Source organism: Oncorhynchus mykiss, chromosome 23 (genome assembly GCF_057628025.1).
Source record: "Oncorhynchus mykiss isolate SJ-2025 chromosome 23, ASM5762802v1, whole genome shotgun sequence".
Taxonomy (NCBI): Eukaryota; Metazoa; Chordata; class Actinopteri; order Salmoniformes; family Salmonidae; genus Oncorhynchus; species Oncorhynchus mykiss.
Window position 1 is genome coordinate 28,524,606 of NC_143044.1, and position 15,859 is coordinate 28,540,464.

Here is a 15,859-nt window from a genome sequence, read left to right on the forward strand (position 1 = left end):
CTTTATTGAGGGAAAATGTACTTACTATGACTGTGATATGTGGTTGTCCCACCTAGCTATCTAAGATGAATGGACTACTGTAAGTTGCTCTGGAAAAGAGCATCTGCTAAATGACTAAAATGTAAACGTAAAATGTTGATGTGGTTACTAAAACAGTAGTACCTATTGATTGGTAGAATATAAGTCTGTTCTGATTTGAATAGCAGCGAAGTAGACTAAGATTGCATACCGTGTAAGTTTTTGTCCAACTTGTTGAAAGATGTGTCAAAATGTCAGTTGTTTGGATAGGTTGACAGAAAATACAGTTGATGTGGTTACTAAAACATTTGTAACATTTGATTGGAAGAAGATATTTCTGTTCTGATTCCAAATTTGAAAAGCAGAGACATTTACTAAGATTTTATACATTCTATGTCTAACTTGTTGGGAAAGTGGTCAAAGTAGCTGATTTGTGTCAAAAGTTGTATTTAAGGGTTGCACCTCTGTCACTCGGTTGCGTCATTGCCACTGTCAGTGATCTACAGATGCTGCAGCATATTTATGTCCGGCTGATGGGTAATGCTCAGTCTTTCTGAACGGGGGCTAATGACTGTTTCCTCAAAATTACACTATAGTGGCCTGGAAATACGCTGACTTTGCTAAAGTAGACAAATAATTAGTAGAAAAAAACTTTGCAGTCATTACTATGTCGTCAAGTTTACTTTAGAGAAATGGCAATGTTGCCATGAGCTAGCAAAGTTAGTCAGAAATAGCTACCAATGCTAATGTTAGCTAGCAAGAATTCTGGTTCTCTCCCCTCAGTCTTAGTGAGGTAGCTAAAGTTTTACTGCATCTAAAGTCAATCTGGTGACATCACAATGATGACAACAGCTTATCCTACTAATTACTTGCCTCCTTTTGAAATGTCATTGTGTTCCTAAGCCACGGTTATGCAATTTAGACAAAATCTTCATCAGTGCTGACACTACATTGAGTAGAATGCTCAGCTGGGCATCAGTCCTAAAACAGACATTCAAAACAATATTGTGCTGAAACGTGCAACTCGTGAATTGTTTACTTGGCATAGAATTTTGGAGGTCAAGGGAGTTTTTAAGAATGGAACCTTTAGAATGCTGACAAAATCTTATTTTCAGTGGATGAGGACAAAAACCTTTTATAGTTTAAAATTATAGATGTTATCTAAACATTGTATAATAGCGTATGTTTGAATGGCGTTTTTAGCTTAAATTATGTCAGAGGAGTAGCGTTCTAAATAATAAATACAATAAAAAGGAAGGAATCATTTTTACCATATTTAAAGTGGGCACTTTCACAAGTCCTATTAATAATTAAGATGTGTGTTTAGGGTGTGGGTGTAATGGTCAAATTCTGTCTGTTTTTTTCCAATGAGAGGGATGTTCTTTAGCCAGACTGCATATTTGAAAAATGTCCAGTGTCCCATGCCAATGTATTTTATTACAGATTTTTACACTTCGGCGTCCAGGCCAAATTAAATAAATTATTGTGTTCCATGGATTTACTCTAAATGAACATACAGCCCAACCTGAGCAAAGAATGGTGGCGCTTCTATGAAAATTTGTTTGTGGTGTTCAACCAGCCACACAAAAAAACACACTCTGCCATGTTGTATTTTTGTACATTTCATTCAAAACTCTCTCATTCGCTCCATTTCAGAGACTGTTTGTCCAAGCAGAATCCCAGTCGAAAGCGGTGATGTCAAGGGCTTCGATATTCTACATTATCTGGATTTGTCTAAAAAAGTAAAAAAAACTCAAGGGTCTTTTTATGGGGCCAAGGCCTTTCAGGTGACATCTCGTGTTGACCTGAGTGAAAGCACAAAGTAAGCTTAAAACATCATGCCATGTCTGTATTGCTAAGTCTACTATATCTCTCTGGTACACATCACTCTGGTTGTTTTATAGTGATATGATTGACTGATTGTTTTATTTTTGGCCCACAGGAACTTGTTTCCAGATGGTCTGCCTCCCTCCTATGTCTTTGTGTCCACACTGAGGTACAAGGGGTCTCTGATCAGGGAAGAGTGGGACCTTTGGAGGATACAGACCAATGACGGGAAACCACAAATGGCAGTCACACTAAATGGATTTGAACGCAATATCATGTTCACCACAACCAGTGTAGCACCAAGTGGTACTCAGAAAGTGGTCTTCCAACAAGAACCTGCCAAGGTATGTGATCATCATGAGTGATTGGTTTCCAAATCACCAAAACAGACACATGACATGATAGTACTTTACCAAGGCTCAATGGAAATGTCAAAAAGGAAAAGAGAAACAAAAATAGTCTGTCTAAGTCATTCATTCATTTCTCATCTGAACTGGTAATCAACATTAACATCTTTAATGCAGATGAATAATCCATGAAGTCAATATAACACAGAGAGAGCTCATAGAAAAGTTAGCACTGTGATATGGTGTATTATTGCACACATTAATGATATTACTATTAGTATACATAATACTAATGACATGCCAGAAAACTACATTGGTGCTGTTATATTCCAAATAAACATTTTCAAGAAAACGACTATCTGAGGATTAGGAGGTGGGGAATTGAAGACATGAGAAGAATGGAATGTAGAGAATTGAAATAATCATGTATAATCATCATATGGTCAGATTATCAAACTCCCTAGAGCAGTCACCATGTCAGACTATTTTAAATCATCCAAAGTTTTCCTAATTGCCATATGCTAGCCGAGGCCTACTTTAAAATGTATTCCTATCATGCCTAAGCCAACACAATCTCACACTCAATTTGTGCAAATGTGTACAACAAGTATTTCAGCAGATTTTGTGTGTTTTTGTGCGTCTTGTGTAGCTTAATTCGTGTGAAAATACACACATTTTTGGGAAACAAACTTCGGAACAATCTTTTGAAAGTTATTAAAGAAGTGCATTTTGGGCAATGATGTTCTACACTGCCATTTTTTTGTGTCCCATATTTATTTATATAAAAAAACTAACGTGTTAACAACAATACATGGTTTCCAGATACTCCCGTAAAGCCCGGCTCATTGGCTAGCTAGCCAGCTTTGTTTGATCCCGATTGGTGCTTATTTGACACAGATACAGCCGTTCAAGTAATGGCCGCCCACGTTATCGGCGTGCCATGAAGGCATCGCTCTCTGACCAAATATGGTGTCCTATAGGATATACTACACCCCTAATGAAATATTAAAGTCTTGTTACCTTCTAGGATCTCTGAGGAATAGACACAATCGTGATTTGACTTGTTGAAACAACGTTTAGGGTGAGATTTTCACAGATTCCTTTCTTTGCAAATTTAATGAATGGAATTACAAAATCGATCGTGCATGCTAGGACCTTTTTAGGATATGAAAAATGATTTTATCTAACAAAACGACACTTCATGTTATCTCTGGGACCTTTTGGATGATAAATCAGAGCAAGATTTTAGAATGTAATTACACATTTCACCTTCAGCTGTGAATATATTCGTAAACGTATCACGGTGAAAAAATTGTTTGTTGTTAGGAGCTCTCCTCAAAACAATAGCATGGCATTTTTTTCGCAGAAATAGCTACTGTAAATTGGACAGAGCAGTTATATTATTAACAAGAATTTAAGCTTTCAGCCGATATAAGACACTTACATGTATTGACATTTGTTGTTTCTCTGATATCTGCGATCTTGACATAACGCTCTGCATGATTTGCAACTGTCCCGTTGACGGGACGCTGATCCTTATTAAACATGTTAATGTAAAATAATGAATTATGTTGGCTTACACTTATGGCATTTCCAAGGCTGTTTCATGATGATTATTACGGTCGTGTCACTCATGTTATATACTTAGACTATTGTAACAAGACATACGCCAGCATTGTAGGCCTACTGCCTGTGTCCAGAGGCCTACTAGGCTTTCATGCAATGGCCATTACACGGAACCCGAACCAGCTGTGCGCGTGCGCCATCATGCATACATTTATTTTGTCCTCCCACACCAAACGTGATCACGACACGCAGGTTAAAATATCAAAACAAACTCTGAACCAATTACATTAATTTGGGGACATGTTGAAAGCATTAAATATTTATGGCAATTTAGCTAGCTAGCTTGCACTTGCTAGCTAATTTGTCCTATTTAGCTAGCTTGCTGTTGCTAGCTAATTTGTCCTGGGATATAAACATTGAGTTGTTATTTTACTTGAAATGCACAATGTCCCCTACCCTGACAATTAATCCACACATAAAACTGTCAACCGAATCGTTTCTAGTCATCTTTCCTCCTTCTAGGATTTTTCTTCTCTTGACTTTCTATCACGATTGGCAACTTCCAAAAATTAGGTGCATTACCGCCACTGACCACGTTCGTCTTTCAGTCACCCACGTGGGTATAACCAATGAGGAGATGGCACGTGGGTACCTGCTTCTATAAACCAATGAGGAGATGGGAGAGGCAGGACTTGCAGCGCGATCTGCGTCACAAATAGAACTGACTTCTATTTTAGCCCTTGGCAACGCAGACGCTCTTTGGCGCGCGCGAGCAGTGTGGGTGCAATAATTGAATAATATAGATCTCAAAAATGATTTTGTAACGCACGCAACGCGAGCGGTGTAGTCAGCCTGTTAGGGTTCACTGTGCCACGTATGAGCCCTGGTTAGAGTCCCTGTTACAGCTTTCACTTTCTTCCACTACATTGGTGGCAGCGTTGGGATCACTTCCAGCTCACGTCGAGTTATGTGATCTAGTGGTGGGAAGCAATCTGTTTTTCAACATTGTGTTGGGTGTAATTACATTGATATAGCCAGTGTTGGGTATAATTACATTGATACAGTGCCTTGCGAAAGTATTCGGCCCCCTTGAACTTTGCGACCTTTTGCCACATTTCAGGCTTCAAACATAAAGATATAAAACTGTATTTTTTTGTGAAGAATCACCAACAAGTGGGACACAATCATGAAGTGGAACGACATTTATTGGATATTTCAAACTTTTTGAACAAATCAAAAACTGAAAAATTGGGCGTGCAAAATTATTCAACCCCCTTAAGTTAATACTTTGTAGCGCCACCTTTTGCTGCGATTACAGCTGTAAGTCGCTTGGGGTATGTCTCTATCAGTTTTGCACATCGAGAGACTGAAATTGTTTCCCTTTCCTCCTTGCAAAACAGCTCGAGCTCAATGAGGTTAGATGGAGAGCATTTGTGAACAGCAGTTTTCAGTTCTTTCCACAGATTCTCGATTGGATTCAGGTCTGGACTTTGACTTGGCCATTCTAACACCTGGATATGTTTATTTTTGAACCATTCCATTGTAGATTTTGCTTTATGTTTTGGATCATTGTCTTGTTGGAAGACAAATCTCCGTCCCAGTCTCAGGTCTTTTGCAGACTCCATCAGGTTTTCTTCCAGAATGGTCCTGTATTTGGCTCCATCCATCTTCCCATCAATTTGAACCATCTTCCCTGTCCCTGCTGAAGAAAAGCAGGCCCAAACCATGATGCTGCCACCACCATGTTTGACAGTGGGGATGGTGTGTTCAGCTGTGTTGCTTTTACGCCAAACATAACGTTTTGCATTGTTTCCGAAAAGTTCCATTTTGGTTTAATCTGACCAGAGCACCTTCTTCCACATGTTTGGTGTGTCTCCCAGGTGGCTTGTGGCAAACTTTAAACAACACTTTTTATGGATATCTTTAAGAAATGGCTTTCTTCTTGCCACTCTTCCATAAAGGCCAGATTTGTGCAATATACGACTGATTGTTGTCCTATGGACAGAGTCTCCCACCTCAGCTGTAGATCTCTGCAGTTCATCCAGAGTGATCATGGGCCTCTTGGCCCAGTCTTCGCCTTGTATGAGCTGAAAGTTTAGAGGGACGGCCAGGTCTTGGTAGATTTGCAGTGGTCTGATACTCCTTCCATTTCAATATTATCGCTTGCACAGTGCTCCTTGGGATGTTTAAAGCTTGGGAAATCTTTTTGTATCCAAATCCGGCTTTAAACTTCTTCACAACAGTATCTCGGACCTGCCTGGTGTGTTCCTTGTTCTTCATGATGCTCTCTGCGCTTTTAACGGACCTCTGAGACTATCACAGTGCAGGTGCATTTATACGGAGACTTGATTACACACAGGTGGATTGTATTTATCATCATTAGTCATTTAGGTCAACATTGGATCATTCAGAGATCCTCACTGAATTTCTGGAGAGAGTTTGCTGCACTGAAAGTAAAGGGGCTGAATCATTTTGCACGCCCAATTTTTCAGTTTTTGATTTGTTAAAAAAGTTTGAAATATCCAATAAATGTCGTTCCACTTCATGATTGTGTCCCACTTGTTGATTCTTCACAAAAAAATACAGTTTTATATCTTTATGTTTGAAGCCTGAAATGTGGCAAAAGGTCGCAAAGTTCAAGGGGGCCGAATACTTTCGCAAGGCACTGTATATCTTGTGAACAATGGATAAGCAACAATGGGCATGATGGATAGAAATTTGTCACTACAGGTGTGATCAAGCTTTGAATCAAAGTTGCCTGAAGCTGATTGGAAAGTGCAATGCCCTGACCAGTTATTCAGAAGAAAATCCTCTGTGACTGTCTAATTTACATAAGTTAACTTACCAGTGTGGACCCAAAACAAACACATTCTACACATTTACAAAGTACCTTGTTTAAAGTGTTATTACAACCGTGGTGTTCTTTTGTTACTGAAGCTTATATATCTAATAATCTGACAAGGATCCATATCATATGGGTAGACACATAATGAAGTGTGTTATGTAGCCAAACACAACTATCCTTTTTTAGGATGCAAATCAGTAATATGAATCACTGCTCATCCATCCTGTTCTGATCTAATGAGATGGATGTAGGATTTTCTACGGCCTAGAATCTTGGTTCTCATTGGCGAAGACTGAATTCAAGTTAGGGGTTATATGTCAGACTCTCCTACACCACTTTGCCCAACATGTTATACCCCAGGGGTGATATAACTTGTATCATTATTACAGGGCTGTGAAACCCATAGCCGAATGGCTTCAGACAGAGCATTTCTTTCTGGAAATTGCTGCTGACATTGAACATAGCTTAGGGTTAGGGAATGTAATTCATTTCAGACTCTTCAATACCAACATTCCCAACATCATATACCAAAATAGATTGTAAATAAACCCTTTTTAAGGTGATATACCTTGTATCATTATTATAGGGCTGTGAAACCCTTCAGATTGAGCATTTATCACCATTCATTAATGCGTTTGAGCCAATCAGATGTGTTTTGACATGGCAGGGGTGGTTTACAGAAGATAGCCCTATTTGGTGAAAGACCAAGTCCATATTATGGCAAGAAGAGCTCAAGTAAGCAAAGAGAAGCGACAGTCCATCATTACTTTAAGACATGGTCAGTCAATCCGGAAAATTTTAAGAACTTTGAAAGTTTCTTCAAGTGCAGTCACAAAAACCATCAAGCGCTATGATGAACCTGGCTCTCATGAGGACCACTACAGGAAAAGAAGACCAAGAGTTACCTCTGCTGCAGAGAATAAGTTCATTACAGTTAACTGCACCTCAGATTGCAGCCCAAATAAATGCTTCACTGAGTTCACGTAACAGACCCATCTCAACATCAACTCTTCAGAGGAGACTGCGGGAATCAGGCCTTCATAGTCAAATTGCTGCAAAGAAACCACTTCTAAAGGACACCAATAATAAGAAGAGACTTGCTTGGGTCAAGAAACATGAGCAATAGACATTAGACCGGTGGAAATCAGTCCTTTGGTCTGATGAGTACAAATTTGACATTTTTAGTTCCAACTGCCGTGTCTTTGTGAGACGCAGAGTAGGTAAACAGATGATATCCGCATGTGTGGTTCCCACGTAAAGCATGGAGGGGGAGGTGTGATGGTGTGGGGGTGCTTTGCTGGTGACATTGTCAGTGATTTATTTAGAATTCAAGGTACACTTTACCAGCATAGCTACCACAGCATTCTGCAGCGATACGCCATCCCATCTGGTTTGCGCTTAGTGGGAATATAATTTGTTTTTCAACAGGACAATGACCCAAAACACACCTCCAGGCTGTGTAAGGGCTATTTGACCAAGATGGAGAGTGATGGAGTGCTGCATCAGATGACCTGGCCTCCACAATCACCCGACCTCATCCCAATTGAGATGGTTATGGATGAGATGGACCGCAGAGAGAAGGAAAAGCATATGTGGGAAGTCCTTCAAGACAGTTGGGAAAGCATTCCTCATGAAGCTGGTTGAGAGAATGCCAAGAGTGTGCACAGCTGTCATCATGCAAAAGATGGTTACTTTGAAGAATGTCAAATATATTTTGATTTGTTTAACACTTTTTGGGTTACTACATGATTCCATATGTGTTATTTCATAGGTTTGATGTTGTCACTATTATTCAACAATGTAGAAAATAGTAGAAATAAAGAAAAACCCTTGAATGAGTAGGTGTGTCCAAAACTTTGACTGGTACTGTATATAAAAAAAACAAGCAACATTGTTAATAAATATTGTTAATCAACCAGGTTGTCTCCAAAATAATTACACTATAATACTAGCCTTGCGTTGTTGTATTAATACCAAAACTGTTTTCTAGGTGTGTCCAAACTTTTGACTGGTACTGTAAATAAATGTGGGCCACAAAAAAAGGCAGTGTAGAACACCATTGCCCATTATGCATTGCTCTAATAACTTTCAAAAGATTGTTTGGAAGTTTGCCCCCCAAAAATGTATTTTGCTGTGAATGAAGTCGCACGAAAGTGTGTATTTTCCTTCGAATTAAGTCGCACAAAAATGTGTATTTTCCCCAGAATGAACACAGAAATGCACAAAATCTGCTGAAATAGTTTTTGTACATTTTTGCACGAATTGTGCTGCCTGAGCTGAGTGTCTTGGATTCCTTCAATTTTAACCTTAGTGATTTTAACATTAAAGAAAACTGAAGTACTAAAGCTGAGGCTTTTCTGCGCTCTGTGTCTTTGTTACATGTGAAGTTCTTTATTCTTTGTTTCTTCAATGTTCTTTCTATCAATGTTTTGTGATTGCACAACAATAATTCAAATATCCATTGCACTCAATAGTTGCCAAGTTGTTAGCTTTTCCTAGTCCTTGTTAACCTTTGTACAGTGGTGTAGTGGTACCTGGAGAAGTGGGTATACTCACATTTTCCTATAGTTTTTTATGAGTTTCCCTATTATTTTTTTCAGGTTTTCACTCTCAAAATAAAATATCAAACAAGAAAAGATGTGGATGTCCTAAGTCCACAACAATGCTAAAACCACACCAGGAGACTATTTTTGAGTAAAAATAATATACAAAAATATAGTTTCCTTTTAATTCAATTGCGCACCTAGCAAGAGACCATTTGGCTATTTGTGGTTCTGTACTGTACATTGTAGGCCTACAGTGATTGAGTTTGCAAAACAAATGCCCTCCAGATTTGTACAAATCATCTTGATATCATTCTACCAGGTAGGCCTACTTGGTAGTCAACATTTGATTGGGAAGGATTTTTGGGGAAGCCTTTAGAAATGTTCAATCAAACAAAGATTCAACAAAGACTTTCAGACAACTTTTTCCATACCTAATTTTGCCCATTGTTGCCTTAGCATTTACTGGTAGATATTATAAGTTGAAATGTCTTTCCTACATTACCGGCTACCAATGTCGTTAAGTTCTGTGAACTGCTCCATGTGTCTTGATGTATATGAGCTGAGAGGTATTGCTGCCTGATATTCTGCTGGAACTAGCTATGCGTATGGAGCAGATGTGAATGTATTTCACATGCTTTGCAGTTGTGTAGGCTACTTTGTGCATGATTTCTCTATTGTACTAGGGTGAATAAGGAATGAGTATAAATCTTTTTGCATTTAGTCTTCTGTAACCTCTCAACATCTATCCAACATATTAGCCCAACACATGATACAGTTTCAAAATCCTCAAGATGTTTCCTAATCTCTCTCTCACACACACACACACACACACACACACACACACACACACACACACACACACACACACACACACACACACACACACACACACACACACACACACACACACACACACACACACACACACACACACACACACACACACATGTTGATATCTAATTCACAGGAGGGATGACACACCCATTTGTGTACACTGAGTCAAAACCATATTTTCAGTTCACATTTGGTAGACTGGGACAGCAGGTTAGATAAACTGGGACACCATTATAGCCTAATTGCACCTCAATGACAATTCAATTAAATTGTGTGTGATTAGCAATCATCTGAGAATTTCAGCAATGTATCATGTGTTTGGCAGTTGGGGTCGGTGCCGTTTAAAATGAGGGAGGACGATCATTTTTTCTATGAGCATAGCTTTATTTATATTGCAGCATATTGGATGAATGTCATTCACATTACAGTCACTCAGCTCTTTGTAACATCGATAGGTTTAGGCTACTACCCATCATGAGGTTGCTACAACCAATCCTATGGATGAAAGTTTACAACATTGGTGCACAGGTGTAGAGAAAATGTCAAATAATCATACAGTGACACATTCAATATCACCTCGCACACTCTTGCCTGCATCTAGCTGATCTAGGGTGTAATCATTAGTAAGTTGCAAACAACAGTTTCTATTGGACAAATTCATGTACGTTTATCCCCGTTTAGTTCCGTTTGCTGCCATTTTAGATTTTCTTTTCAACAGAATCGGCAGAATGAATACACCCCTGATCACACGCAAACACAGTTCACTTTCATAACAGCCACATACAAACAGCATGAATTTTTTTCATTGTATGATTGCTTCTAGCATCTATGTGATCTCCTCCTCTAATATTTTCCATTTGCTCATGGACTTCAGTGCACAACACATCAGCTGTCTGTGACCAGGTCAAAAAACTTTTCCAAGCCAAAACTTCATATCATAACAGCTAGAGCTGTTGCCAGAAAATTGAATTTTAATTTCTCTACCAATTCGTTTTAGAGAATTTGGCAGTACGTCCAACCGGACCTCACAACCGCAGACTACGTGTATAGCGTCTTGTGGGCGAGCGGTTTGCTGTTGTCAACGTTGTGAACAGAGTGCTCTATGGAGGCGATGGGGTTATGGTATGGGCAGGCATAAGCTATGGACAATGAACAGAATTGCATTTTTTCGATGGCAATTTGAATGCACAGAGATACCGTGACTAGATCCTGAAGCCCATTGTCGAACCAGTCATCCGCCTCCATCACCTCATATTTCGGCATGACAATGCACAGCCACATGTTGCAAGTGTTTGTACACAATTCCTGGAAGTTAAAAAGTCCCAGTTCCTCCAAGGCCTGCTACTTACCAGACATGTCACCCACTGAGCACGTTTGGGATGCTCTAGATCGACGTGTACGACAGTGTATTCCAGTTCCCGGCAGTATCCATCAACTTCGCACAGCCATTGAAGAGGAATTGGACAATATTCCACAGGCCACAATCAATGGCCTGATCAACTCTATGCGAAGGAGATGTGTCGCACTCCATGAGGCAAATTATGGTCAATGACTGGTTTTCTGATCTATGCCCATACCTTTTTTTAAGGTATCTGTGGCCAACAGATGCATATCTGTATTTTCAATCATGTGAAATCCATAGATTAGCAGCTAACAAAACTATTTCAATTGACTGATTTCCTTATATGTAACTCAGTCAAATCTTTGAAATTGTTCCATGTTGCGTTTATATTTTCGTTCAGTATATTTAGTATAGTTTTTACATAAAAAGCATAACTTTTTTAATGTTTCACTATTTATATTTTTTATGAAACTCACTGAGGAGGAGGATTCTCCCCTTTTTCCTCTGAGGAGCCTCCACTGGTGTTCGGCTAATATGTTGGATAGATGTCTGAAGAGGTTACAGAAGATGGAAATGCACACAGTCCCGCTTTTTCTGAATTCACTCAAATAACAATACTAATAACAGGATATAGTACTACAAGAACAAGAGCCCTGCCTAACCTAAGTACAGGGGATCCCTCCCTAATGTAGACTGGATCTCTTTCCTCCATTGCAAAAGCCTATAAAACTGTCCGGCTTTAGCTATTCCATGCTGTCCTAATTTAGCTAGCTATGGTTGGTAAAGCAGGACATCAACAAAAATGACTGAATTCCAAAATGTAAACATAATATTGACAACTTTTTAAAATGTATTTTGATGCACCAGTATATAGAATGCACATTTACATCACAATTTGTCACAGTACATTATTTATGTCAGTTTTATAACCTTAACATCAAAACAGAAAAAAAGTTATGTCACTGATCTTACCGTGTGCTTCACTGGTGTGAGCTTCCTGTTTGAAGCTTGCTCTGCCCCCCTCTATGATGTCACACAAATTAAGTGATGTGATTTTGTTAATGCGGTTTCTCTGCAAGGGCTTAGTAACAGTAGTTTAGATTTTCTCTTGTCTGACCAATAAATAAATGGTTCAGGATTAAGCCGTCACAGTTTATATGATGTCCCATTCTTTCTGAATTCATCCTACATAATTGATACAGAGTAGGCCTATAATACTATAATATTCTGATACGCATCAGTGGGGATTAATATGTAAGAAGTGAGTTAGCCTATACCTCAAGCCCACTGAAAGAAAGTGGGTATACGGTGTATAATTGTGTATAGCCCCCACGACACCTCTGTCTTTGTCTACATAATAATTCCTTGTCCTCTTTTTTGGTCAAATAGAAACTATTTGATGAGACCTGGCACCAGTTTAGGCTACTGGTCACTGAGCAAGATGTTATCCTGTATGTTGATGACCTGGAAATTGAAACCCTGCCGTTGGAACCTCCTGTTGGTATCTTCATTAATGGGAAGACCCAGATCGGAAAGTATGTCAGCAAAGAGACAACTGTACCAGTAAGTTTATCAAGAGACAACATTTTTACAACCTGCATTTGTGCCTCTTTGAGCAAGACAACTGTTTTTATTGGATCACATTTGAACCTCTACTGGTCTAACTGTTTAACAGTAGGATTTCAAGAGTCAAGGGTCTGCATTGTCCTTTGAAACATACTGACCTTAGATTAGACAATCTTGGCATGAAGATCCTCTCTGTCCTCTACGTCTTATTTAGTCTTTATTTGGCCATGTTGATAATTGGTGTGCCAAACATGCTAACCTGCAATCAATCATAATGGTGTTGTGTTTTAATTGGTTTGACATTATCTATTTTACAGTATTCAAACAACTTTCTTTTTTTTAAGCAAATTTGAGACGTGCAACCAGAATGTATCTGGATTTGTTTTTAAACCCATAAAACTATCGCAAATATAATGAAGTTGTCACTTAAGTCTAAAGAAATAACATCCCGGTACAGTGACGATACAGACTTATGACTTATTAATCATTAGAAAACGGTTAGGGATGAATTGCTTTTTCCCCAGACTCATGGACGATTCCTATCTTTAACAGTTTGAGATCATGAAACTCAGAATCTACTGTGACCCCGAGCAGAACAACCGTGAGACCGCCTGTGAAATACCAGGAGTTGTGAGTATAAACAACTGTTTGGATCTGTGCTTGTAGTAAATGTGCCACATTAAAACCAAGCTCTATTTTTTAAGGGATCTCATATTTTCTTTATCTGTTCTTGATCACAATGCACCACTATATGCCACCATACCACCATGACTTAGTATCAGAAAATCCAATCCTACGATCCGTAGCGTGTCCAGGGGGTGGCCACTTAGTGCCCCCCCCCCCCCCCCCCCCAGAAATGATCTTATCTAATAGGTCGGCTCTGAATATATTTTTATATAAATTATATGCATTTTTACCGAGATGTGCACGGACAGCAAGACTCATCAATCTCACTGGAGAAAGCATCCGAGCGAGCGAAACACCGCCCCTCTGTGTTAATGTGTAGCCCATGTATCTGATGCTGTCTGGCCGAAAACCGTATGAAATCAACACGGATAGATAGGAATGAGAAATAATTTTATACTTTGCTTCTTTTTTATTATTTCTTTTTTATCCATGAATATACGCCACTTTGTAGTCTGAACGTCATTAAACTTATGGTGTTTGTAATAGATGTCCATTTCCATTCAAATGGCGGGTGCCCAGTGCACTGTTAGGAGTAAATGATCTTGTGCATGTAACCTACTTAACCTACCTTTTGAATCATGACTGGTTGTGTTCATCATGACACATTTAAAGGTAATAGATTTTTACAGTTAAATTACATCTTCACTATAAAGCCCATAACAAATGTTCGACCTTTGTAGGTCCGTTAAAAAAATAGAGACCCCCCTGAAAGTAACGTTATAATTCGCACTCTGGATGCCAATTACAAGTGAATTTACTCCTGTATGCTAATACCCTTACATAGAATCTGACTTTGAACGCAAACACTGTAACAAAACGTTGGAATTGATTAACAAGGAATTGTACCAAACCTAAGCTGAAGCATTTCACGCGTTGAACCATCATAAAAATATATTGAAAAAAATCCACCTTGCATTGATTAAGTTCAGCATTTTATGGCCCCTCTAAACTGGGTCTGTGCCCCACCCTGGCCACCCCATTCAAAATGACCTGGACATGCCATGCCATGATGTTATTTTGAAATCTGATGACATTTAGTCAAAACGTTACTTTCTTATTTTTCCTTTTCAGTTGTGCATTGAAGCATATGGTACCAGGAATACGATTAGCCATTATATAACCATTGTTTAATAGATTATTACATGTATCGCTTGTGATTTGCTTCATCCTGCTTCTACTGTGGTGGAGCGCCTTTACCTCTGCTTACCTCATGCATATTGCTCTCATTGTTATTTTACCGTCGGACGGCAACCTCTCCCTGGCAGAGTCTGTAATACCTACATTCAAGTTTCAAGCAGATCACCATAGTCCCTGTGCCCAAGAAAGAGAAGGTAACCTGCCTAAATGACTACCTCCCCATAGCACTCACGTCGGTAGCCATGAAGTGCTTTAAAAGGCTGGTCATGGTTCACATCAACACCATCATCTTGGAAATACTAGACCCACTCCAATTCGAATAACGACCCAACAGATCCACAGATGACGCAATCTCAATCGGACTCCACACTGCCCTTTCCCACCTGGACAAAAGGAACACCTATGTGAGAATGCTGGTCATTGACTACAGCTCAGCGTTCAATACCATAGTGCCCACAAAATTCATCACTAAGCTAAGGACCCTGAAACTAAACACCTCCCTTTGCAACTGGATACTGGACTTCCTGATGGTCCACCCCCAGCTGGTAAGGCTAGGCAACAATCCTCCATACGTGGGCCCCTCAGTGGTGAGTGCTTAGTCCCCTCCTGTACTCCCTGTTCCCCCATGGCTGCGTGGCCAAGCATGACTCCAACACCATCATTAAGTTTGCTGATGACACAACGGTGGTAGGCCTGATCACCGATAACGATGAGACAGCCTATTTTGGGTATTTGGTATTTTATTAGGGAGGAGGTCAGAGACCTGGCAGTGTATGTGGTGCCAGGACAACAACTTCTCCCTCAACGTGGGCAACGCAAAGGAGATAATCGTGGACTACAGGAAAAGGAGGGCCGAACACGCCCCCCATTTACATTGACGGGGCTGTAGTGGAGTGGGTTGAGAGTTTCAAGTTCCTTGGTGTCCACACCACCAACAAACTATCATGGTCCAAACACACCAAGATAATCTTGAAGAGGGCATGACAACACCTTTTCTCCCTCAGGAGAAATCACTGGGGCCAAGCTTCCTGCCACCCAGGACCTATATACTAGGCGATGTAAGAGGAAGGCCCAAAAAATTGTCATAGACTGTTCTCTCTGCTACCGCACGGCAAGCGTTACTGGAGTGCCAAGTCTAGGTCCA

General features: G+C 39.7%; 1 protein-coding gene across 7 annotated transcripts in view; it reads left to right on the plus strand.

The window, feature by feature from the left end:
- Positions 1-15,859, plus strand: part of LOC110502692 (collagen alpha-1(XXI) chain) — a 69,047-nt gene that overhangs the window by 10,488 nt on the left and 42,700 nt on the right. For all 7 annotated transcript variants that reach the window (XR_016491041.1, XR_016491042.1, XR_016491043.1 and 4 more), the window contains 4 exons: positions 1,675-1,840; positions 1,961-2,189; positions 12,715-12,888; positions 13,444-13,521. Coding sequence is in view for 3 of the 7 variants with exons in the window: in XM_036960414.2 (XP_036816309.2) it covers positions 1,675-1,840; positions 1,961-2,189; positions 12,715-12,888; positions 13,444-13,521 (647 nt within the window). In the remaining 4 variants the exon portion in view is untranslated. The remainder of the gene's footprint in view (positions 1-1,674; positions 1,841-1,960; positions 2,190-12,714; positions 12,889-13,443; positions 13,522-15,859) is intronic.